The sequence below is a fragment of the Salmo trutta genome, chromosome 23 (genome assembly GCF_901001165.1).
Source record: "Salmo trutta chromosome 23, fSalTru1.1, whole genome shotgun sequence".
Classification (NCBI taxonomy): Eukaryota; Metazoa; Chordata; class Actinopteri; order Salmoniformes; family Salmonidae; genus Salmo; species Salmo trutta.
Window position 1 is genome coordinate 2,972,776 of NC_042979.1, and position 27,257 is coordinate 3,000,032.

Genomic DNA, 27,257 nt, shown 5'->3' on the forward strand with positions numbered 1-27,257 from the left:
ACAGATGAAAATACTATATTTTTGGTTATTGATAATATATTTCAGTGGTTTAGATTGTACACTGATTATCTACACTGCTTGTTTTGTCACAAACTGAAAATAGGCTTAGAATTTTAGCTATTTAGCTAAATATAAAAAAATGAAAAAAGATTGCTCAATATTTATTTGGCCTTACTGGTATTAGCCCATACAAACAAGCGGAATAACAGATTCACTACATGGAACAACAGGTAGCCCCCCCAAAAAAAAATCTAAAGGAAGTTTGTTCTGAAGTGTCTGTCGTATGTATGTATGTATGTATGTATGTATGTATGTATGTATGTATGTATGTATGTATTATTTTTTTTTTTACATGTTCCCTTCAGTCTTATGCAAATTCGATTTCCACTGGGGTGTGGACATCGACGTTAGGATGAGTGGTTTGCACACTAGGACAATAAACTGAAAATTATTGCCCTCCTCTTACCGAAGTATTTTGCTTAGCTCATAATTTTCAGTGATTTTGTTCTGTTTGTTCGAAAACCATTATTTGGTCAACAGTAATAACCTATGCATTATGATTCCTGCTATAATTCCTGCTATAAAACTATCTTTCGATCCCTGTTTTACTGTCGGCTGCTGTGTGTGCAAGCCACTCTTCACTCCCTCTCCCCACTGTGCATACAGAGGAGGGATAGATATATTATAAGCAAAAGCATATGACAATTGTTCAAAATGCAATTGTGGAAAAATAACGTTTTGAAAGCAACTACTGTTCTAGTTAGACAGAATTCACAGCTTTCTGTGAGTATTTAATGTATATTGGGTTCATGGCACCACTTTAGTAGGCTATGTAGTATGGTTTTGAAGTGCCCGCGAAGCAGAGCTCACCATTTGCACTTAATAGGCCTACATCAAGTAGCCTAGACCTAGCACTGTAAAGTTCTGTAGGGTATTACATTTACTGATAGCCATGTAGACTGATTAATCTATCTAGTAACAATATCATATTTAGTTGGCATTCCTGCTAAGTGTTTTGAGTTCACACTTCCTCAGGTGGTGAATAGGCTAATAATATAGCCTAGGCCTATGCACAAAGATGTCGGCAAATCCATTACATTTACATTTACGTCATTTAGCAGACGCTCTTATCCAGAGCGACTTACAAATTGGTGCATTCACCTTAAGATATCCAGTGGAACAACCACTTTACAATAGTACATCTATATCTTTTTTGGGGGGGTAGAAGGATTACTATTATCCTATCCCAGGTATTCCTTATAGAGGTGGGGTTTCAGGTGTCTACGGAAGGTGGTGATTGACTCCGCTGTCCTGGCGTCGTGAGGGAGCTTGTTCCACCATTGGGGTGCCAGAGCAGCGAACAGTTTTGACTGGGCTGAGTGGGAACTGTGCTTCCGCAGAGGTAGGGAGGCCAGCAGGCCAGAGGTGGATGAACGCAGTGCCCTTGTTTGGGTGAAGGGCCTGATCAGAGCCTGAAGGTACGGAGGTGCCGTTCCCCTCACAGCTCCGTAGGCAAGCACCATGGTCTTGTAGCAGATGCGAGCTTCAACTGGAAGCCAGTGGAGTGTGCGGAGGAGCGGGGTGACGTGAGAGAACTTGGGAAGGTTGAACACCAGACGGGCTGCGGCGTTCTGGATGAGTTGTAGGGGTTTAATGGCACAGGCAGGGAGCCCCGCCAACAGGGAGTTGCAGTAATCCAGACGGGAGATGACAAGTGCCTGGATTAGGACCTGCGCCGCTTCCTGTGTAAGGCAGGGTCGTACTCTGCGAATGTTGTATAGCATGAACCTACAGGATCGGGTCACCGCCTTGATGTTAGCAGAGAACGACAGGGTGTTGTCCAGGGTCACGCCGAGGCTCTTAGCACTCTGGGAGGAGGACACAATGGAGTTGTCCACCATGATGGCGAGATCATGGAAATGGCAGTCCTTCCCCGGGAGGAAGAGCAGCTCCGTCTTGCCGAGGTTCAGCTTGAGGTGGTGATCCGTCATCCACACTGATATGTCTGCCAGACATGCAGAGATGCGATTCGCCACCTGGTTATCAGAAGGGGGGAAAGGAGAAGATGAATTGTGTTTCGTCTGCGTAGCAATGATAGGAGAGACCATGTGAGGATATGACAGAGCCAAGTGAGTTGGTGTATAGCGAGAAAAGGAGAGGGCCTAGAACTGAGCCCTGGGGGACGCACGTGGTGCGGAGACGGATTCTTGCCACGCCACCTGGTAGGAGCAACCTGTCAGGTAGGACGCAATCCAAGAGTGAGCCGCGCCGGAGATACCCAACTCAGAGAGGGTGGAGAGGAGGATCTGATGGTTCACAGTATCGAAGGCAGCAGATAGGTCTAGAAGGATGAGGGCAGAGGAGAGAGAGTTAGCTTTAGCAGTGCGGAGAGCCTCCGTGACACAGAGAAGAGCAGTCTCAACTCTCGCTCTCTTGAAGACAGAAGGGACGTAGCCAGCGGTCAAGGATGAGTTGATGAGCGAGGTGAGGTAAGGGAGAAGGTCTCCGGAAATGGTCTGGAGAAGAGAGGAGGGGATAGGGTCAAGCGGGCAGGTTGTTGGGCGGCCGGCCGTCACAAGACGCAAGATTTCATCTGGAGAGAGAGGGGAGAAAGAGGTCAAAGCATAGGGTAGGGCAATGTGAGCAGGACCAGCGGTGCCTTTTTGAAATCGGACAATGTGGTTAGATTAACGAGAGTCTTGTCTTTAAAATGGTGTAAAATAGTCATATGTTTGAGAAATTGAAGTTATAGCATTTTTGAGGTATTTGTATTTCGTGCTACGCGATTCCACTGGCTGTTGACTAGGGTGGGACGCAAACGTCCCACCTAGCCCATAGAAGGTAAAGTATATGTTCTCCTTACAGTTGCCACAATAAACTAAGTCCTAAATGGAAGGGATTGTTTGTCATCTGTAGCCCCATGAAATCAGCTAAAACAAGCTCAGTAACTCAATGCATGCACACATTCCTATTGAATAATGTGCATTTACCTGTATTGTGAATAGACCTAGGCTACATATTGATTTACCCAGTTTATCAATAGAGATTTACCATTAAAATAAATGACCATTATGTTGTTTTCTAGGTATGTTGTTTTTACCAAAGTGAAATTGTTTCATTAATGCATACATGGCAGTCTCTAAAAAAATGGACGTACACATTTCGTAATGTAATGATATTGAAAAAAAAAATGCCCACCTATTGAACAGAGCAGAAGCTGATTTTATCTGTCTGGATCAAGCGCCATTCTGAGACTTTGGCTAATATGCCTTCTTTGTTTTGTCTTAGTATCTTTTTGGTATCGAATATCGTAATGGTACTAAATCTGGCATCGAAGTAGAAATTACTTAATTACTTAAAAAATAACACTTGACAACACTATGAGCTCCACCTAGTTTCTGCCATATTGCTCTCACATATCCAGTCCTCTCAGATCTGTGAAGGGAAGTGATGGGGACATCTGCTCTGTGAGGTGCAGAGGGAAGGGAACATGTTGAGTGAGACACAGCCCAAGCTTCATTTATCAGGGCTTCAGCAGTGTTGTGTCAACCTAGGCTGCAGTGTTTTGTGTCGGGTCAGTTTAGGCTGCAGCACAGCAGCCAGGCAGTTCTCTAACCTAAGCGCTCTGCATTGATTTCTGTAGCCTACTAATGCAGTCCTGGGGGTCATAGCCTCTGGCCCTGTGTGTCACTACAGTGATGAGATTATGATGACCTGGATGGAAATCATCATGAGTCCTCGAATGCGCTACTGTTACTGATGCACAAAACAAAGTAAAGCTAGGCTAATGTCATAGATGAAGGATGAGCGCTCGCTTAAATGTTGTATAGAGACTTTTTGAGGCAATATTTTTGGTGTTATTGGATGTGGTGTGGGCAGCTAGATAGATGAGAGGATGTCAGAATGATTTGCTTAGTCTTTAAGGAGTTATAAATCACCCACATAGTTTTATTATAGTAAGCAGGGAACTGCACTAGATAGAATAGGCTTTTAGTGTATTAGAAGCAGTGAGTACATTCTTCTGCTCTGTGTCTATCACCCAGCTTTACGGTTTAAAGCTGCATGTGAATCCAAGGATTTAGTCCAGTATGGGAATATATTAAAGCTGGGTGATATAGACAAAAATCCATTTTGTGATAAATTGATGCGATAACGATACATAGAACGATACGTTTATAAGATTAATGTGCACCACAGTTGGAACCGGTTCAGGGAACAGATCCAAAAAACAGAAAATAGCTAAATTGTTCATGGAACAGAATCAGAACCGGGAACGAAAGGGATCTATTCTGTGATCTATACTATACCGGCGCAGAATCGTTATAAAATTCATGGGAACCGGTTAATAACGCTATTTTACATTCCAGGCAGGTTCTTTCAGTCCCACAAAAAAATGCAACAAAGCGCCAATGCAAAGCCCTCCCCTGTCAATCAGAAACCTCTCCAGTGTGTAGGCTACCTGCCCCTCCCCCTCTAAAGCTAAACTGTAGCTTACTGACGTGACAAGTGTGATTCAGATGATAGGGAGAGAGATTTTTTATTAGAGAAGAACGGATTAACTTTTTCGATGATAGTTACAAATACTATAGTTATCATATTTCACATTGGATTGGATTAACTACAAAAAGGTAACACGTGTTTTTAATTCTAGTGCCGCTCTGCACACACAAGCTTGTTAGCTAGCTACCTATCTCTGGTCCAACGTTAAGCCAACTCTGACGTTCAAAGACATTCAAAGTTCCTCCATAGGAGCCGCTCCTCTGTAGGTATAATTCTGTGGGCATAATTCAGATAATGCTTGTCATCACAAGATGCCCAGTTCTTCAAGCCAAGCCTTCTCCTCCACCCTCTCTCTCTCTCTCTCCCCACCCTCAAAATTTCAGTTGCATCTTGTTTCCATTACGCATGTAAACAAGTCACTGATCTATAGCTTGCCTGCTCCATAGCAAGCTGCTCTATCTGCACTGCATGATTGGTGTAATTTAATGGTGAGCTAAACGTACCAAAAAAAAAGAACAGAAAATAACAAAATATACCGGTACTTTTGACGTTCGATCTGGTTCAGAACTTTATTTTGCTGGTCGGAACAGTGGAACGGAACATTTTTTTTCTGTTCAGAACGAAACGATTGGAAAATGATTTAGGTTCCAAACCCTGCTTTAAACTACTACTACTACTGGTTTAATGGTTGTAGCCATCAATTGTCTCATTAACAATCATCCATATTCGCAAACTTATTCCATTTTAAACTTCACATTTCTCTAGTATAGGCTGCTTACTGTAATGAACGATATCAGCAAAATGATCGGTATGGTCGGTGTCGTTAATATTTGCTTTATCGTCCCAGCTCAAGAATATATATACGTTGGGCCCTTTTTGAGAGGAGAGGGTCGTTTGGTTTGAAACACGCCACCATGTGTGCACCGTTATGTAACTCTGTGACACTGGCTGTGTCCGAAATCTGACTTGCCTACTACTTAATTAATCTGCTTACTGTGCACTAATTGTATCACATACTATTTAGAACATACTGTTTTAGGAAAAAAGGAATGCAGTAAGCAACAAATATCAGCATACTAGGCTCATCCTACTGAGAATGTGTCATGCGCAATTTCGTTAATTCATTTTGGTACAGAGCATCCACTTTGATTATCAGCTGTCGTCAAACACACGTCTCAAGACGATTCTCTTTCTCAATAGTGTGCAGCGAATTCTATTAGATGAAAAGCTGAAATGAGTAGTCCTGGCATTTTAAAGCATACAACATTTTTGGTATTTCACATACTTTTTTTTGCATTTGCAGCATGCCTACTATATAGAATGCAAGTATGATTTTTCGGACACTGCCACAGGTGCTCAGTTACCACACGTAGTTGATTCTGTTATTTGATCAGTATTTGCCTTGGAATATACACTACATGACCAGAAGTATGTGAACACCTGCTCGTCGAAAATCTCATTCCAAAATCATGGGCATTAATATGGAGGTGGTCCCCCCTTTGTTGCTATAACAGCCTCCACTCTTCTGGGAAGGCTTTCCACTAGATGTTGGAACACTGCTGCAGGGACTTGCTTCCATTCAGCTACAAGATCGTTAGTGAGGTTGGGCACTGATGTTGGGCGACTAGGCCTGGCTTGCAGTCGGTGTTCCAATTCATCCCAAAGGTATTAGATCAAATCAAAGTTTGTCACGTGCAACACCTTACAGTGAAATGCTTACTTACAGGCTCTAGCCAATAGTGCGAAAAAAAAAAAATGTTGTGTGTGTTGTGGTGGCTAATTTCTGCATTACCAAATGAGGAGAGTTACAAACTTCACACACCAGTCAGAGTTATACTTAAAACTACATCTTTAATAATTAAGATGCTTTTGCGAAAGCATTTTACTTTCAATGATGCGCTATCTCTAATGAACCATTGAAAAAGTGATTACACAAAAGTACAAAGATCTTTTATACCCAAGACCCACCCCTCTCAACGTACATGACGAACAACAGATCTTAGGAACAGTTCACAAAGGTTAAGTTTTGTATGAAAGATATCTATAAAACATAGCGGACAGCAACTGCTGTATCAACAGTGTTCATTGTATAGACCAGTGTCTGGTCCTCCTACCCCAAACTGGAACCGTCTCTCCCTGGTACGGTATAGAACAGAACCATTAGCTCATCCAATGGCATAAGTCAATTGACAACTCTAGATACTCCCATCTCAAGTAAACCCCTTCTTGACTCCACTCCTGGACAAGCTCATTGAGGGGAGTGACTTGCCCACAGACATTGTGGAGACCAATAAATTGGTTCCCCATTAATCACGCCATCCCTTCACATGGTTTAAGAGATACATTCACATGTGACAAGTATCTCACATAAGCATATTATGCAAATAAAACATCTTAATTATCTATGTTACCCAACTAATTCTGATTCATCCACCACAGTGTGTAGATAAGTAAAGAAATAAAACAACAGTAAAAATACATTTGAAAATAAGAGTAGCAAGGCTATATACAGACACTGGTTAGTCAGGCTTATTGAGGTAGTATGTACATGTAGGTATGTTTAAAGTGACTATGCATATATGATGAATAGAGAGTAGCAGTAGTGTAAAAAGAGGGGTTGGCGGGTGGTGGGACACAATGCCGATAGCCCGGTTAGCCAATGTGCGGGAGCACTGGTTGGTCGGGCCAATTGAGGTGTCATGTACATGAATGTATAGTTATAGTGACTATGCGTATAAGATCAACAGAGTAGCGGCAGTGTCAAAGAGGGGTTGGGGGGGGGGCACACAATGCAAATAGTCCGGGTTCAGGAGTCTTATGGCTTGGGGGTAAAAGCTGTTGAGAAGCCTTTTTGTCCTAGACTTGGCACTCCGGTACCGCTTGCCATGCGGTAGTAGAGAGAACAGTCTATGACTGGGGTGGCACACCAAGGAACTTGAAGCTCTCAACCTGCTCCACTACAGCCCCGTCTATGAGAATGGGGGCGTGCTCGGTGCTCCTTTTCCTGTAGCCCGAACCATGTTAAACTGCCCCAGACCATTATTCCTCCACCACCAAACTTTATAGTTGGCACCATGCTGTGGGTTAGGTAGCGTTCTCCAGGCATCCGCCAAACCCAGATTCGTCCGTCGGACTGCCAGATGGTGACGCATGATTAATCCCTCCAGAGAAAGCGTTTCCAATGCTCCAGAGTCCAATGTTGGCGAGCATTACACCATTCAAGCCGACCCTTGGCATTGCGCATGGACTTGTGCTTGTGTGCGGATGCTCAGCCATGGAAACCCATTTCATGAAGCGCTCGACGAACAGTTCTTGTGCAGACGTTGCTTCGAGAGGCAGTTTGGAACTCGGTAGTGAGTGCCTGTCCTCGGTTGCAACAATCTTTACGCGCTTAAACACTCGGCGGTCCCATTCTGTGAGCTTGTGTGGCCTACCGCTTCACGGCTGAGCCGTTGTTGCTCCTAGACGTTTCCACTTCACAATAATAGCACTTACAGTTGACCGGGGAAGCTCTAGCAGGGCATACATTTGACTGAGTTGTTGGAAAGGTGTTATCCTATGACGGTGCCACCAATATTTGTCTATGGAGATGCATGGCTATGTGCTCGAAATTATAAACCTGTCATCAACAGGTGTGGCTGAAATAGCCGAATCCACTAATTGGGGTGTCAACATACAGTACCAGTCAAAAGTTTGGACACCTACTCATTCCAGGGTTTTTCTTTATTTTTACTATTTTCTACATTTTACAATAATAGTGAACACATCAAACTATGGAATCCTGTAGTAACCAAAAGTGTTAAACAAATCAAAATATATTTTAGATTCTTCAAATTAGCCACCCTTTGCCTTAATGACAACTTTGAACACTCTTTGCGTTCTCTCAACCAGCTTCATGGGGAATGCTTTTCCAACAGTCTTGAAGGAGTTCCCACATATGCTGAACACTTGTTGGCTGCTTTTACTTCACTCTGCGGTCCAACTCATCCCAAACCATCACAATTGGGTTGAGGTTGGGTGATTGTAGAGGCCAGGTCTTGTGATGCAGCACTCCATCACTCTCCTTGGTCAAATAGCCCTTACACAGCCTGGAGCTGTGTTTTGGTTCATTGTCCTGTTGGAAAAACCAATGATAGTCCCACTAAGCGCAAACCAGATTGGATGGCGCATCGCTGCAGAATGCTGTGGTAGCCATGCTGGTTAAGTGTGTCTTGAATTCTAAATAAATCATTGACAGTGTCACCAGCAAAGCATCCCCACACCATCCCACCACCACCTCCGTGTTTCACGGTGGGAGCCACACATGCGGAGATCATCCGTTCACCTACTGTGTGTCTCACAAAGACACGATGGTTGGAACAAAAAATATAACATTTGGACTCACCAGACCAAAGGACAGATTTCCACAGGTCTAATGTCCATTGATTGTGTTTCTTGGCCCAAGCAAGTCTGCTTCTTATTGGTGGCCTTTTAGTAGTGGTTTCTTTACAGCAATTCAACCATGAAGGCCTGATTCACGCAGTCTCCTCTGAACTGTTGATGTTGAGATGTGTCTGTTACTTGAACTCTGTGAAGCATTTATTTGGGCTGCAATCAGCTGCAGTTAACTCTATTGAACTTATCCTCTGCAGCAGAGTTAACTCTGGGTCTTCTTTCCTGTGGTGGTTTCATTATAACGCTTGATAGTTTTTGTGACTGCACTTGAAGAAACTTTCAAAGTTCTTGAAATGTTCCACATTGACTGACCTTCGTGTCGTGTCTTAAAGTAATGATGGACTGTCGCTTCTCTTTGATTATTTGAACTGTTTTTGCCATAATATGGACTTGGTCTTTTACTAAATAGGGCTATCTTCTATTTACCACCCCTACCTTGTCACAACACAACTGACTAGCTCAAACGCATTAAGATGGAAAGAAATTACACATCAACTTTTACACATCAACTTTTAACAAAGCACACCTGTTAATTGAAATGCATTCCATTTGACTGCCAAGAGTGCATTCCATTTGAATGCCAAGAGTGTGCAAATCTGTCAAGGCAAAGGGTGGCTACTTTGAAGAATCTCAAATATAAAATATATTTAAACATAAGTATAGAACTCTTTTTTTTGTTACTACATAATTCCATATGTTTTATTTCATTAGTTTTGATGTCTTAACTATTATTCTACATTGTAGAAAATAGTAACCATTAGGAAAAACCCTTGAATGAGTAGGTGTGTCAACTTTTCACTGGTAGTGTACTTTCATATACATCGTGTATCTTTCAGCAGCTTGGTGGGGTTTTAATTAGCCTAATAGCTGCTCTCTCTTAAAAGTAATGGTTACACTAATTCCACCAAAGACCTTTGTTTATTCCTCCTTTGCTCCCTGACCACTGTGGCTAGGCTGGGATAGCCTACTACCTAGGACCTTCCTGTGTCAAAGTTTGTGATCTCATCCTCCTTTGTTGACATATAGCTTAGGCTAGCTTTTTACATATATATATATATATTTTTTTTTAACCTTTATTTAACTAGGCAAGTCAGTTAACCTCTCTGGGCCAGTGGGACGTTAGCATCCCACTCTATTCAACAGCCAGTGGAATCGCGTGGCGCGAAATACAAGTGTGTGTGTGTGTGTGTGTGTGTGTGTGTGTGTGTGTGTGTGTGTGTGTGTGTGTGCATATATATACATACACATATATGTATGTATGTATGTATGTATGTGTGTATGTATGTGGATTTCAACTCATTGTTTCCACATATGTGGGAAGCAAATTCACTCACATTATGGGACATATAAATTCATGCTCTCTTCCTGCGTGTAGTGAAATTTGACTGCAACAACAGCACACACACAACACACACACACACCCAGGTACCGAGAGGCGGGACCTACAGCGCGCTGTCAAACCAGCAGTCTTTCCCTGTCATCGCTCACTTTGTGACTGACACGCGCCTGTCCTATCAATAGATCACTAGAAGATGCATAACGTTCATTCTAGGGGGAGGAGGCTTGGCAGACTTTTTTCTGGCTAGTGAATTGAAAATTAGCCTAGTTAATTTAAGTGGGAAAGTGCCTGGCTGAAAATGAGTCTGTAATCGGATGTATAGCCGACAGCCGGCGCTAGTTGAAAACAAGAATTATAATTTCATCCTACCTGCAGCAGCAGGGTGTGCGTGCATGTCTGAATAGAGTGCTTCTGGGAAGCATTCTTAAAGATGCATAATGTATATTTTTGGGTGACCTGACCAAATTCACATAAATGTGATTTATTGATCTGTCATTCTTATTGAAAGCAAGTCTAAGAATTGGTAGATCTGTTTATAAACTCAGCAAAAAAAGAAACGTGCTCTCACTGACAACTGCGTTTATTTTCAGCAAACTTAACATGTGTAAATACTTGTATGAACATAACAAGATTCAACAACTGAGACATAAACTGAACAAGTTCCACAGACATGGGACTAACAGAAATGGAATAATGTGCCCCTGAACAAAGGGGTGGTCAAAATCAAAAGTAACAGTCAGTATCTGTTGTGGCCACCAGCTGCATTAAGTACTGCAGTGCATCTCCTCCTTGTGGACTGCATCAGATTTGCCAGTTCTTGCTGTGAGATGTTACCCCACTCTTCCACCAAGGCACCTGCAAGTTCCCAGACATTTCTGGGGGGAATGTCCCTAGCCCTATCCCTCACCCTTCGATCCAGCAGGTCCCAGAGGTGCTCAATGGGATTGAGATCTGGGCTCTTCGCTGGTCATGGCAGAACACTGACATTCCTGTCTTGCAGGAAATCACGCACATAACGAGCAGTATAGCTGGTGGCGTTGTCATGCTGGAGGGTCATATCAGGATGAGCCTGTAGGAAGGGTACCACATGAGGGAGCCGACCGCATTATCTACCAAGAGAATTCTCTTCGATTATAATCACAGCGGTGTATATCCCCCCCCCCCAAGCAGACACCTCGACGTCCCTGAAAGAACTTCATTGGACTCTATGTAAACTGGAAACCACATATCCTGAGGCTGCATTTATTGTAGCTGGGGATTTTAACAAAGCTAATCTGAAAACAAGGCTCCCTAAATTTTATCAGCATATCACGTGGACTGGCCAATATCCAGCAACTTTGCACAGCTATTGAAGAGGAGTGGGACAACATTCCCCATGCTGCGATCAACAGCCTGATCGACTTCATGCGAAGATGTGTCGTGCTGCATGAGGCAAATTGTGGTCACACCACTGACTCATGCCCTTACTTTTTTTAAGGTATCTGTGACCAACAGATTTATGTATTCCCATTCATTTGAAATCCATAGATTAGGGCCTAATGAATTTATTTCTATTGACTGATTTCCTTATGTAACACTAAAATCTTTGCATGTTGCATTTGTATATTTGTAAGTGTAATTAGGGTCACCGGGAAACACTGACCAAAGCTTTGATTCTAATTAGGGCTGGGAATTGCTGGGGATCTCACGATACGATATCATCACGATACTTCGGTGCCGATATGATATGTATTGCGATTCTTAAGATTCTATATGCCCCTCAAACTCAACTCTGAACCTCGAAGCCAGTTCCACTGCTTTTTTTTTCCTACATTTTTTCTTAAACGGGCACGTTTTAGACCTGCGTCACCAGGTGAGTGTAATTAGTTCAGGTATAACAGAAAACCAGCAGGCTCTGGACCTCATAGGGCAAGAGTTGAATGCCTCTGCTAAATGCATTGCAATTCGATACTGTGATTTTGAGATTCGATGTTCCAAAAAAACATTGCTCACCATTTGTCTGCTGCAGATGGACAAGACAGAGCCATGACAAAACATGTTTTGATCAGTCATGGAAATAAAAGGGCTGAAAAATAAATAGGCTCCCTATTTAAAAAGATGGAGTACAAACTATAGAGGAAAAATACTGGCGTTTTGTTGCATGTACAGCTGTCTAGCGCCAAAATTATATTGTGATATTGTCAATACAATAAGATATTTCATCCAAAATAATATCCCTATATTTAACTATACACCCCCTTCCCATCACTAGCGAATACTGCGCTAACGGACTCCTGTTCAGACCAGTGTGTCACAGCTCTCCCTCGCTGTGGACCACGTGAGTCGCTTCAGGCAGGCTACTTTTAATGTGGTCAACTGGTGAATGTGTAGCCATCAGTGGAGTTAGCATTAGCCTCATTAGCTAGGCTAATCAGGCCTCCGATTAGTGGATCATATCTACACAGTGAGATTAAAACCTATAGGTATAGCAGCAATAGAATGAGGATCAGAGCATTAGTACGTAAATTTACAGGAACAAGAAGCGTTAATCAGTCTGCTTAGTAGACTAATGTCCTTTGTAAAGAAGAAAAATTGTCTGCATTTACCCCCCCCCCATTAATTGGTTGAGAGTGGCCTACATACAACTGCCTCAGGCAGGCCTCAACACAGGCCTACTACTATACCACTATTCAGGCTGCTCTGCTCCCATAGTAAATCCTCTTGCATGGCATGGCCAGTGCTCAGGCAGGGCAGTGGTGTAAAGAAGCTTAGCAGCAGGCCTTAGTCATGTGACCACCAACAGGCGGTCAGATAAAACACAGGGAAGGAGAGGTAGAGTTGGGAAGAGGGAGAGAAAGAAAGTGAAGGAAAGATGGATTTTTATATATAATTGTATTTATTTTTTTAACCTTTTGTTTAACTGGGCAAGTCAGTTAATAATAAATTCTTATTTATAATGACGATAATACCAAAAGGCAAAAGACTTCCTACGGGGGCTGGGATAAAAAATAAATAACATTTAAATATAGGACAAAACACACATCACGACGAGAGAGACAACACAAGCAGGGTGCATAGATCTCACCATCTTGTAGTCCTAAAAAACTGAAATGAGTTACCTTTGGTTCATTCAGCCATTCCTATGAGGGAAATGAATAGGGAAAATAAGGTCTGAGGCTTATAGGAGATCTTTAAACGTGTTGTTCTATGAAATAATATCAGTGTGTATGAATATGAAGCCTTTATGTGCTTGTTTGGATTACATAAATGCTTCCAAATTCACAAAAAGGGATATTAGCTGAAGATTTTCATAGAACAAAACGTAGAAGATCTGCTAAGCCTGTGTTTACTACATACCTTCATTTGGGCGTTTGATATCCCCATAGGCTTCAGCCAACGAGCCATGGCTGAGTTAGTGCCTAGTAAAACCCCTGCAGAGAGACAAAGCTGTCCTGTTTCATAACTCACTGTGTCTGGCTCTGGTCTGGGGACAAGGTTAGGAGGTGAGACAGACCGACTGGGACTAGACTGTTCTGCTGCATGCTGGGCCTGGGCGTAGCAGTAGGACTGAAGACCAACTCTGTCTGGGACGTAAACACACTATGCCTCCCCTGCGGCTGGAGTAGTGTTATTACTGCTCTTCCCTGAATGGGGGTGGTTTGGATTTGGTGTTCAGTCTTCTGAGAAGTCTGACAGTGTCTATTTGACATTTTCTTAATGGATGTCTTTGAATGAACTTTACTTGAATGAAAATGATTGAACTATCCGTCTGAATGACACACTTATAGCTTCTTGACTCAACATGGTTGTTTTAAGTGGATATGCTGCAGTCATGTTTTTGTTTTGATCTCTATTAACCAGCCATTTCTCCCGCACCTCTCTGCAGGTCCTCTCCTCCCTCCCCTGCCGGCGGGCAGGCAGCAGGTTGCCATGGAAAACTCGTCGGTGGCGTCCGCGTCCTCAGAGGCTGGCAGCACTCGCTCGCAGGAGATTGAGGAGCTGGAGCGCTTCATCGACAGCTACGTGCTGGAGTACCAGGTGCAAGGCCTTCTGGGAGACAAAAACGAGACGTACCTGGACGGAGACAACAAGCCCCAGTCCCACGTTTCACAGGTTAGCTAAGGCTAATGCTAAACGGGACCAGAATGGCTACATTGATGCTGATACAAGTAGTCTAAGCTTGTCACGATACCAACATTTTAACAAACGATACGATATCAGACGAAGTATCATGATACCAAATAGTATCGCGATACCATGGTGGAAAAAAATCAGTGGCCGAGCATCCTGTTCGCTCCGTCCCCCGTTCTCCAAAAACCTGTCACTGAAATTCACACTTCTACTTAATACAACACATTACATTTAACTTCACACTGTTCAGTGTACAGTAGAATACTGCATAGAACGCCTGATTTGCTCATATTGGTTGGAGGAATGGTAGGAAGGAATATGCATCAGTGTAGGCTGCTGAAGGGAGGATGGCTCATAATGGAGCAAATGGAATCAAACGCATAGAAACCATGTGTTTGATACCATTCCGCTACAGCCATTACCACGAGCCAGTCCTCCCTAATTAAGGTGCCACGACCTCCTGTGGTATACATGTCATGATATACACTACACACACACACACTCCCTTCCTCACTCTCTCTCCCTCCCTCACTCATAAACACACACCACTCTCTCGCTCTCCCACAAACACACCCACTGCTTCCAACTTTTAAAACGTTAGGCACCAAACAATTTAAGAAGCACCAGAAATAAATAGATTTTTGATATAGTTTAGGTTTGCATTAGGCCTATATGAATCCTACCATTTTGAAGCACATCTCATGGGTATCAGACCCTTTTCCTTTCTTCCTGTGCCTAAACCTACTGTCAAGTTAACAGGTTGTTAGCTAGCTAGGTAACATGACTGAACATCGTTGTTTGTTATTAAACCAATAATTAGCGACCCGGGATTAGTTTAAAATAATTGATTCAATTGTTTTTATTCCCCCTAATCAATCTACACAAAATACACCATAATGACAAAGCAAAAACATGTTTTTTGAAATTTTGCACATTTATAAAAAAATAAAAAAAACGAAATATCACATTTATGTAAGTATTCAGACCCTTTACTCAGTCCTTAGTTTAAGCACCTTTGGCAGCGATTACAGCTTTGAGTCTTCTTGGGTATGACGCTACAAGCTTGGCACACCTGTATTTGGGGAGTTTCTCCCATTCCTCTCTGTAGATCCTCTCAAGCTCTGTCAGGTTGGATGGTGAGCGTTGCTGCACAGCTATTTTCAGGTCTCTCCAGAGATGTTAGATCGTGTTCAAGTCCGGGCTCGGGCTGGGCTGCTCAAGGACATTCAAAGACTTGTCCCGAAGCCAATCCTGCGTTGTCTTGGCTGTGTGCTAAGGCTCATTGTCCTGTTGGAAGGTTAACATTCGCCCCAGTCTGAGGTCCTAAGTGCTCTGGAGCAGGTTTTCATCAAGGATCTCTCTGTACTTTGCTCTGTTCATCTTTGTCTTGAACGGAGCAAAATAACTGTGATGCTGCCACCACCATGCTTCACCGTAGTGACGATGCCAGGTTTCCTCCAGACGTGACACTTGGCATTCAGGCCTGAGAGTTCACTCTTGGTTTCATCAGACCAGAGAATCTTATTTCTCATAGTTTGAGGGTCTTTAGGTACCTTTTGGCAACTCCAAGCAGGCTGTCATGTGCCTTTTACTTAGGAGTGTCTTCCGTCTGGCCACTCTACCCTAAAGGCCTGATTTGGTGGAGTGCTGCAGAGATGGTTGTCCTTCTGGAAGGTTCTCCGCTGTCCACAGAGGAACTCAAGAGCTCTGTCAGATTGACCATCGGGTTCTTGGTCACCTCCCTTTTGCTCTGACATGCACTTTCAACTGTGGGACTTTATATAGATGTGTGTCTCTTTCCAAATCATGTCCAATCAATTGAATTTACCACAGTTGGACTCCAATCAAGTTGTAGAAACATCTCAAGGATGATCAATGGAAAACAGGATGCACCTGAGCTCAATTTTGAGTCTCATAGCAAAGGGTCTGAACACTTATGTAAATAAGATATTTTTGTTTTTTATTTTTAATACATTTGCAAAAATGTCTAAACCTGTTTTTGCTTTGTCATTGTTGAGTATTGTGTGTAGATTGCTTTATTTTGTAATTAAGTTCGAATAAGGCTGTAACGTGACTGTGGAAAAAGTCAAAGGGTGTGAATACTTCCTGAAAGCACTGTAACTCTAAAACCCAAACCTGGTGGCTTTCGTACGTGCACAGAAAACATGCTAGTTTACCTCATGGGATGCATTGCCAGCTGAGCAGCATTCACAAAATAGCCAAGCAAAAATTAGGGGACAACATTGACCAGCTGGCAGAGGGTAGAGAAGGAGATATTTGTAAACTTCTTTCTTTCCACCAGTAATTGTCATTTCAATGAATTTTCCCTCTCTCTCTCTCTCCCTCTGACCTAGTGGACAGAGGACTGCAATGACAAGAAAGACGGGAGTTGGTCACCCTCGTGGGGGAGGGGCTCTACCAAACCAGTGAGTGTTTGGACTGTATGATGTGTCTGAATTCTGGAGGAAATGCTGGCTGAAGGTCTACACATAACACACAGCTGTGCTGAACCTCTATGTACGATCATTGATTAGGGGGAAACGAGATCTCGATGACAGCCAAGGTTACTAACATTTGGCTCCAGTCAGACATGCATACATACAGCACATTAATGCTGTTTCATTGGGTTACTACTTTGGTCACATAGCAAATGCCCTTAGGACACAACCGTCATAAGCAAGCTCCATGCTAAAAGAGACCAGATGCATTTTGAATTCAATTTATTTAATCTCTGATGATGGCAGCTTTGCTTACGATGTATATCAGTTCGAGGCTCTGCTGAAGTGTAGGATGGATGAAGACAAGTGTTCATCACTTGCAAAATGTAGGCATAAGTGAGTTTCCACCGGGCATGCTGGCAGCTGGGCTGATAACATATCCAGACTGGCTGGTCATAAATTGAGACCTCTCTCACTAATCCTCCTCCTATTTGCATGGGCTTTATGGTGCCTGTGTGTTTGCATAGCTAACTACCCTGGGATATCATGGTACAGTAGGTGTTGTTCTGTCAGTGGTGGAATATAGGGGGTTGTAGCCCGGTTGTATAGCTGAGAACAAGGTCGTGTTCAGTTATGTTTCTGAATGCTGACGTCATAGCCAGGGTTCTTCTAGTCCGGTGGATGGGGTTTCCCCCATGTGCCGCCTCCGGCTTTGTGTTTGTCTGTGCCTGTTGGCAACGACGACGTGGCAGAGTGCGTTTGCCCGTGTCTGCTAGCACAGGGTGCAGGGAGACACACACATGTCTCTGGCTCTCTCTGTTTCCTCCTGTTTCAACCAATGATGTGTGGTAGAGGTCGACCGATTATGATTTTTCAACGCCGATACCGATTAATCGGCCGATTTTTAAATAAATTAAATAAAAATGTAAAAAAGAAGCATTTTTTTATATATATATTTGTAATAATGACAATTACAACAATACTGAATGATCAATTAACACTTTTATTTTAACTTAATATAATACATCAATAAAATCAATTTAGTCTCAAATAAATAATGAAACATGTTCAATTTGGTTTAAATAATGCAAAAACAAAGTGTTGGAGAAGAAAGTAAAAGTGCAATATGTGCCCTGTAAAAAAGCTAACGTTTAAATTCCTTGCTCAGAACATGAGAACATATGAAAGCTGGTGGTACCTTTTAACATGAGTCTTCAATATTCCCAGGTAAGAAGTTTTAGGTTGTAGTTATTATAGGACTATTTCTCTCTATACCATTTGTATTTCATATACCTTTGACTATTGGATATTCTAATAGGTACTTTAGTATTGCCAGCCACATCTCGGGAGTTGATAGGCTTGAAGTCATAAACAGCGCAATGATTGAAGCACAGCGAAGATCTGCTGGCAAATGCAGTAAAGTGCTGTTTGAATGAATGCTTACGAGCCTGCTGCTGCCTACCACCGCTCAGTCAGACTGCTCTATCAAATCATAGACTTAATTATAATATAATAACACACAGAAATATGAGCCTTAGGTCATAAATATGGTCAAGTCCGGAAACTATCATTTCGAAAACAAAACGTTTATTCTTTCAGTGAAATACGGAACCGTTCCATATTTTATCTAACGGGTGGCATCCATAAGTCTAAATATTCCTGTTACATTGCACAACCTTCAATGTTATGTCATAATTATGTAAAATTCTGGCAAATTAGTTCGCAACGAGCCAGGTGGCACAAATTGTGGCATTTACCCTGACTCTGCGTGCAATGAATGCAAGAGAAGTGACACAATTTCCCTAGTTAATATTGCCTGCTGACATGAATTTCTTAGAACTAAATATGCAGGTTTAAAAAAATATACTTCTGTGTATTGATTTTAAGAAAGGCATTGATGTTTATGGTTAGGTACAATTGTGCAACGATTGTGCTTTTTTCGCAAATGCGCTTTTGTTAAATCATCCCCCGTTTGGCGAAGTTGGCTGTCTTTGTTAGGAAGAAATGGTCTTCACACAGTTCGCAACGAGCCAGGTGACCCAAACTGCTGCATATACCCTAACTCTGTAGCACAGAACGCAAGAGAATTGACACAATTTCCCTAGTTAAAAGAAATTCATGTTAGCAGGCAATATTAACTAAATATGCAGGTTTAAAAATATATACTTGTGTATTGATTTTAAGAAAGGTGTTGATGTTTATGGTTAGGTACACATTGATGCAACGACAGTGCTTTTTCTGCGAATGCGCTTGTTAAATCACCCGTTTTGGTGAAGTAGGCTGTGATTCAATGATAAATTAACAGGCACCGCATCGATTATAAGCAACGCAGGACAAGCTATATAAACTAGTAATATCATCAACCATGTGTAGTTAACTAGTGATTATGTTAAGATTGATTGTTTTTTTATATGATAAGTTCAATGCTAGCTAGCACCTTACCTTGGCTCCTTGCTGCACTCGCATAACAGGTAGTCAGCCTGCCACGCAGTGTCCTCGTGGAGTGCAATGTAATCAGCCATAATCGGTGTCCAAAAATGGCAATTACCGATTGTTATGAAAACTTGAAATCGTCCCTAATTAATCGGCCATTCCGATTAATCGTTCGACCTCTAATGTGTGGTAGTGTTCCATTGTTGGTGTCGGTTTGATTGTGTTGGACCGACCACTGCTTGCCCAGGGTGAGCCCTCTTGTTTTTCTTTTTTTTTTAAAAAGCGATTCTCACTATTCTATTTGTTTTGCGTTTCGATGTTCCAAACATATTGCTCTGTATATGTTTGATGCAGATACACGAGAGAGAGGATGACAAAATTAGTTTTGATCAGTCATGGAAATAAAAGTGCTGAAAATATGTTCACTCACTATTTAAAAAGGTGGAAAACAAGCTATAGGATCAAATTCCGGCGTTTTGGCACAAGTACAGACGACTAACGCTACCTAGCAAAAATAAAATATTTGTTTGAAGTATGCGTGCATGTGTTTGAGAGGAGGCAAACCCAAGGCAGGAGATTTCACACCAGCTCATCCAATTCTTTTAACACAGGCCTGTAAAATCCTCCTCCTCCCTAAGGCACACACACACCTTACCTTAGTAGGGCAGGGGTCTTCAAGTAGCTCTTAGCCCACCTATGAGGAGCTCGCCAAGCAATTCTGAAAGTACATGCATTTCTTTAAAAACAATTCTCCATTGCAAACCCTCATAAGCTTATGGATGCTATCCAATCAAAGCCACATTGACATGATCCCAACCCTGGTTAGCCACTATTGGCTTAAAAAGCCAAAAGTAACACAATATTGCCCCTGTCTGGTGCGTGCGTTTATCACTCCGTGTGTAACCAGTTATCGATGCTAAGGATAACCGTCTTGTGGGTAGCTCAATGGGGTAGACAGAAATATTTTCCACAAAAACCTTCTCATCTAAATACAAAATAGGCTTACCTGACAGAACTTTATCATCATTATTTGTATCAATTGTTTTTCAAACTCTTCCATGATGTGCTGCAGCAGTAGGCCTAACAGGAGAAACCTCACTAAACTGACACATTCCTCTTACTAGATGCACAATTAAAGGGGATTTGCAGTGCAAATCTTTATTTATATGAAACAAATGTTTACCTTGTTTCTCTGTGAATAATTGTCATATTGAGAGTTGAGGGAAAAAACTGGGGGGAAAAACCCAGAACAGAATTTAGAAAAATACAATAGAGCATTTTATGGGGCCTGCTATGCCAAATACTGTTTATTAACCACTATTTTACTGGGTATATTGACAGAAACACATTTCTTTTACACCAAGAGCCCGGGGACACATTGCAGGGTAGAGGAGAAGATTGTGCCTATTTCTTTATTTAAAAGTAGCTCTCATGCTAGAAAAGGTTGGAGACCCTTGCCTTAGGGGCTCCCCATAACCAGGAATGCTGTTTCAGCTACATACAAGCTACCTCAGGCTCTGATACTTACCTTACTCAAAGCCATTGCAGTTTATGTAAGGTTTTGATTTTGCTCCAGTCGATAACCTGACATGGTTAGTATGTGCATGTAAAAATTATTCTATAGTTTGGCCTATAGGTTGTGTATGGTAACAATACATTGATACTGTATGGTGAGGTGACCTGAGGTTGAAAGAGATTTTATTTTTGGGTCCGTATTAATAGTTTATACCTTAGGTCATAAAGGCATAGGTATATATTATGGTCAGGTATGTTAGGCGTTTGTGTTGCTGGAGAGAGAGTGACGCAGACGCAGGGCTGCTGCTGCAGCCTGCCCTCTGGTCTTCTGGGCACTGATTCAGTCATCTGCCACCTGCTTCTTTGCTTCACTTTCATTTGAACTAAGCAGTTGGAGCCCGTTCTAAGCCCTTGTTTGCACACAGAGTGACTTGAGGCTGTCTTGTGGACAGTTGGGTTGGTTGTAGTCAGGTAAAGACTGAGGGTTAGAGGTTAGTGTCTGGGGTGTGTCGGTTTCTGAGGAAGAGATTTGAGGACAGCAGTTTCAGGATAGCAGTGTAACTGAATCTCTTGACTTCTCTGGGATCACCGAGGACCTAGTTTTCCCTTTCATCTCAATCTGCACAGTCATGACTCATGTTGCTCCCATATCTATCCCAGAAACAGAGAGCTATTCAGATGCTGATCAGGCCCTTGTGAGGATGTATTGATTTTAGCCTAGGCTGCAGCCCAAATGCCACACTAATCACTATAAATGCACTACTTTTGACCAGGGCCGATAGAGAGATGCAGCTTTAGTCTTTCTCCCTTTCAGCTGTTACTGTGGGCTAAGGAAAAGAAAAAGGAGAGAGAGGATAAGGGGAGACATATTATTCTTTGTATCATCGCCTGATATATTTTTTTCCTTTCCCAAGCACTAGGCTGTTATCTGGTGGGATAAGGCGGCTGCGTTACGTCTGACAAATGACTTTGTGAGAGGCACTGATGAAATAATCAAATTACATGAAATTGAATTAACAGAGAACATGACCTTCTGGCCTGGCCTATTGAGTCTCTCTGTGTGGTATCTGCGTACAGTGTTGTGGGTCTGGGTTGTGTGCATTAGGGAGAAAACGTTACATTTTCTTCTTTTGTGAAACTGGGAGGTACCTGAACTTGTCTCAAACTGCTCTGAGGAATGTACACACACAGACAGAAACCACTAGGGAAGGACCTGGATATAAATGAGGGGGAACGGGCCACCAGGGGTTAGCGGAATACCCCAGCCAGTCAGGCAGGCAGTCTGTAGTAGGGTTAAGAGGTGTGTGTGTGTGTGTGTGTCCGTCCATCCACTGAACCAAGGCACTGACTGGCTGCTCTATTTGTCAACCTGTATGCATGCAGCCAGCCAGCCTGTACTAGGGTATGGGGCCAGACTGTGACCATTGGGACAAAACAGTCACTGGCTGCTGCAACCTTTATTCAGCCAGCAGCAGTCAGTTGTGCTTAGCAGCACCGAGTCAGAATGGCCATGGGGAGCTGTGGTTGCTCGGGGTTACCAGCCCTGTCAGCATTCTGGTTCTCCCTTGCTACCCAACATGACCAACGCCCCTCCCGCCACCCACACCTCTCTCTCCCTCGCTTTTTTCCCTTCCTCCCTCCCTCAGTGCTCATGGTAACATTCATCATGTAAATGGTATTCAGACTCAGCAGCAGACACAGACCTGCCTGATAGACAATTACAGACATATCTCAATTTATTACCCCACACCGCTGCTAACCACGAACTGTGGATGGGAACATATTGGATCCTTACTCTCCACTCTCCTCCCTCATAGATAATAGAAATGTGTCTTATTGACAATACAATCAGCATTGCATATCACATGTTCTGTGTTTTCTGCAAAGGAGGATTTGATATGGTATTGATCTTAATCCCTCTCTTCCTCCCACTGTCTATCTCTGTCTGTCTCTACCCCCCCCACGCAGGATGAGTGGGACCACAGTAGTAATGGCAGTACAGGGTCCAGGCCCAGCTCTGGCTCTAGACCTGGTTCAGGCTCCAGGTCTGGTAGCAGAGGGAGGAACAACCAATTCAGAGGGCCAGCCAAGGTACAGGTAACTAACCATACATTAGACCACCACGTCCCCAGACATTTAGCTCGATCATCAGTTACAGCAAAAAAAGCTGCGTGCCTTTCATGATCAGGAAAGATCAATTCCTATATTTTCAGATACTTGAGGGAGGGTAGCCTATATATTTGGCATGTAGCTAGCTAAGCAAACAACTTGTCATTTATCTTGCTTGTTGAGAGACTAGGCTTTTTTGGAGAGAGCTTGACATTTGCAAGTATTTGCATTTAACTCGTCCTGGTAAAGTTATGTTACCAAATCAAGCAATAATAACTTTCTAGTTTATCCCCTGACAGTTAGCTCGTTAACTAGCCAAATTGATGTGCTCTGTCATTAGCTACTGTAACTAGCTAGCCAATTTGACGTGGTCCATCAATTCATCTTGTAGCCCAAGGGTCTCCTACAGGTCCATTGTGAGCTACCAGTAGCTCTGAGCCCACCTATGAGTAGCTCGCCAAACAATTCTGAATGTATTTTTCACGTTTTCCACTGCAAACTGTAATGAACAAATCTCCCAAGTATCAGACACCTCAAGCTCCCGACTACTATCCAATCCACGTTGACATTACCCCACCCCTAGTTTGTCACAATTGGCTTAAAAAGCCAAAGGTAAGACAATATCTACCAATTCATTTCCAGCAATATTGCCTGCGTGGTGCGTATGTTTGTCTATCATTTACTTCATGTAGCCAGTTAGCGATGATGATGATAACTGTCTTCTGGGTAGACAAACTTTCCCCCAAAACTTATCAATTTAATGTTAACTGCAAAGTAAATGTGGGAAAAAACACATTTGTATATAAAAAAGTCCCTCATAGCCGTTGTGATGGGATGGTCATCTTTCCACTGAATGGTGCATTTAAAGGATGTATATGAAACAAGGGGTCATGGAGAAGGAAACACTTCACCAAGCACCGTAGTATTATTTGTTATTCTATATACAGTGCATTTGGAATGTATTCAGACCCCTTGACCTTTTCCACATTTTGTTACGTTAGTCTTATTCTAAAATTGATTAAATTGTTTTTTCCCCCTCATCAATCTACACACAATACTCCTTAATGACAAAGCAAAAACAGATTATTAGAAAATGTTGCAAAAAATATATATAAAAAAATCAGTATCACATTTACACAAGTATTCACATCTTTTACTCAGTACTTTGTTGAAGCACATTTAGCAGCGATTACAGCCTTGAGTCTTGGGTATGACGCTACAAGCTTGGCACACCTGTATCTGGGGAGTTTCTCCCATTCCGCTCTGTCGGGTTGGATGGGGAGCATCGCTGCACAGCTATTTTCAGGTCTCTCCAGAGATGTTAGATCGGGTTCAAGCCCGGGCTCTGGCTGGGCCACTCAATGACATTCAGAGACTCCTGCGTTGTCTTGGCTCTGCTTAGGGTTGTTGTCCTATTGGAAGGTGAACCTTCGCCCCAGTCTGAGGTCCTGAGCGCTGTGGAGCAGGTTTTCATAAAGGATCTCTCTGTACTTTGCTCTGTTCATCTTTCCCTCAATCCTGACTAGTCTCCCAGTCCCTGCCGCTGAAAAAAAACATTCCCACAGCATGATGCTGCCACCACCATGCTTCACCTTAGGGATGGTGCCAGGATTCCTCCAGACGTGACACTTGGCATTCAGGCCAAAGAGTTCAACCTTGGTTTCATCAGACCAGAGAATCTTGTTTTTCATGGTCTGATAATCTTTAGGTGCCTTTTGGCAAACTCCAAGCGGGCTGTCGTGCCTTTTTCTGAGGAATGGCTTCTGTCTGGCCACTCTAACATAAAGGCCTGGTTGGTGGTGCTGCAGAGATGGTTGTCTTTCTGTAAGGTTCTCCTATCACCACAGAGGTGCTCTCTCAGAGTGACCATTGGGTTCTTGGTCACCTCCCTGACCAAGGCTTTTCTCCCCCAATTGCTCAGTTTGGCCAGGCGGCCAGCTTTAGGAAGAGTCTTGGGGGTTCCAAACTTCTTCCATTTAAGAATGATCGAGGCCAATGTGTTCTTGGGGACCTTCAATGCTGCAGAAATGTTTTGGTACTCTTCCCCAGATCAGTGCCTCGACACAATCCTGTCTCGGAGCTCTACGGACAATTTCTCTATAGACCTCATGGCTTGGTTTTGCTCTGACATGCACTGTCAACTGTGGGACCTTTTATAAAGACAGGTGTGTGCCTCTCCAAATCATGTCCAATCAATTGAATTTACCACAAGTGGGCTCCAATCAAGTTGTAGAAACATCTCGAGGATGATCAATTAAAACAGGATGCACCTGAGCTCAATTTCGAGTCTCATAGCAAAGGGTCTGAATACTTATGCAAATAAGGTATTTCTGTTTTCTATTTTTAATAAATCTGCCCCAAAATGTAAAAAACAGTTTTTTGCTTTGTCGTTATGGGGTATTGTGTGTAGATTGAGAAATACTACTTTAAAAAAAATCTATTTTAGAATAACGCTGTAAAGTAACAAATAATGTGGAAAAAGTCAAGGGGTCTGAATACTTTCCCGAATGCAGTGATTACTGAACAAAAATATAAACATAACATGCAACAATTTCAAAGATTTTCCAGAGTTACTGTTCATAGAAGGAAATCATTCAATCAAAATAAATTCAGTAGGTCCTAATCTGTGGATTTCACATGACTGGCTAGGGGCTGGGGAGCCAGGCCCAGCCAATCAGAATTAGTTTTTCCCCCACAATGGGGCTTTATTACAGACAGATATACTCCTCAGCACTCTACAACCCCCTGCAGGTGAAGACGTCAGATGTGGAGGTCCTGAGCTGGCGTGGTTACACGTGGTCTGCCTTTGTGAGGCATGTTGGACGTACTGCCAAATTCTCTAAAACGACTTTGGAGTCATGAACATTAAATTCTCTGGTAGTCAGCATGCCAATTGCACACTCCCTCAACTTGACATTTGTGGCATTGTGTTGAGTGACAAAACTGCACATTTTAATGGCGTTATTGTCCCCAGCACAAGGTGCACCTGTGTAATGACCATGCTGTTTAAAAAGCTTCTTGATTTGCCACACCTGTCAGGTGGATTATCTTAGCAAAGGAGAAATGCTCACTTACAGAGATGTAAACAAATGTTTGCCCAAAAATGTTTGCCTAAAAAATAAACAATATGAAATTTAAACCAACAGTTTGCAAAATACCTTTGAACGTTCTGAAATAATGGACTTTAACATCACTCAAGGAACCAGTCAATCAACTGCAGCATATTACTATAGCAGTGGCCATGGATGTAACCTGGAAAGGGATGAATATTTTTGTTGAAATCGATAGGCCATTGCCTAATACCAGAATTAAGATGGACCTGCCTATTCATTCATATAGATATCTGATTTTATAAATATAAATACATCCATTTTGAGCATCCAGATATGTGACAAGCCTGTATGATCAATGGCTTGCGCTTCACATTTGCAACATGGATCATGCAATGCAGGCATGCACAGTCAGGATCTAATTTTGTGGCCATAACCTTAACTACTTTGTTGGATAATTATCACTGTTAAAAAAATTCATCAGACTAATTTTGGCTTACTGGAACATGACAGCCAGCCAAAGGTAGCCTACCTCTTTTTAAACTACTTTATAGATTTATTCAAATGACTGTAGCATTTCTATTGTCAATACTTCGACCACAATAGAGTAGCCTAGTAGCTTAGTAATAGTTGAAAGTTGGCTGTGGCGCTGTAATGTGGAGACAAGTTTATTACAAGTGGCGCCTGGCCCATCAGTGATGAGAATGGCGTATTTGATTTACATATCCACCAGCTTTGCACAGTTTCTGTAATCAATATATCTGCATCTAGCTACTCATAAAAGTAGCTTCAACTGGACAATATTTATTTGTGTAGATATTCTCCGGTTCACATACATTTGATACTGCCATCCCACATTGTTTATGAAAATGTTTAACACTCCAAAATATACCGTAATCTTTATTTATTAAATGCATATAACTTCCTTCCTTCGTTCCTAGGCAGATACCATGGTGTGTTTTCTAAGATGAGACCGTGGCAGCTAACATTCAGACCTAATGACTACACTCCGTCAGTAGCCTTTTGGACGTGTGTGTAGACTACTCCCCTTGATAGGCATTGAGTTGGACAGTTAACGGGTTGTTTGTTTAATGAAAATTCCTTTGATCCCTGCGTCTCATATTTTACATTACAAAATTACTGTTTTTATGATGATATTACAGATGTTATGATCGGCACATTGCAGTGATGAATAAGCCTATCTATACCTTACAAATCACCTTGTCATCTATTTATCGCTCGATCAACATGGACGTCTGTAAATTATCCAAAACCTTGCGACATGTAGTTTGACTACTGGGCTATTGTCAGAACATTTTGTTGCATAAT

General features: G+C 42.4%; 1 protein-coding gene across 7 annotated transcripts in view; it reads left to right on the plus strand.

The window, feature by feature from the left end:
* The window catches only part of LOC115159097 (CBP80/20-dependent translation initiation factor), a 136,189-nt gene that overhangs the window by 841 nt on the left and 108,091 nt on the right, over nucleotides 1-27,257 (plus strand). For 4 of the 7 annotated variants that reach the window (XM_029708486.1, XM_029708487.1, XM_029708492.1 and 1 more), the window contains exons 2-4: nucleotides 14,139-14,365; nucleotides 16,738-16,809; nucleotides 22,738-22,866. In XM_029708486.1, the coding sequence (XP_029564346.1) occupies nucleotides 14,183-14,365; nucleotides 16,738-16,809; nucleotides 22,738-22,866 (384 nt within the window). In that variant the 5' untranslated portion in view covers nucleotides 14,139-14,182. The remainder of the gene's footprint in view (nucleotides 1-14,138; nucleotides 14,366-16,737; nucleotides 16,810-22,737; nucleotides 22,867-27,257) is intronic. The other 3 variants (XM_029708488.1, XM_029708490.1, XM_029708491.1) reach the window with 2 other exon arrangements.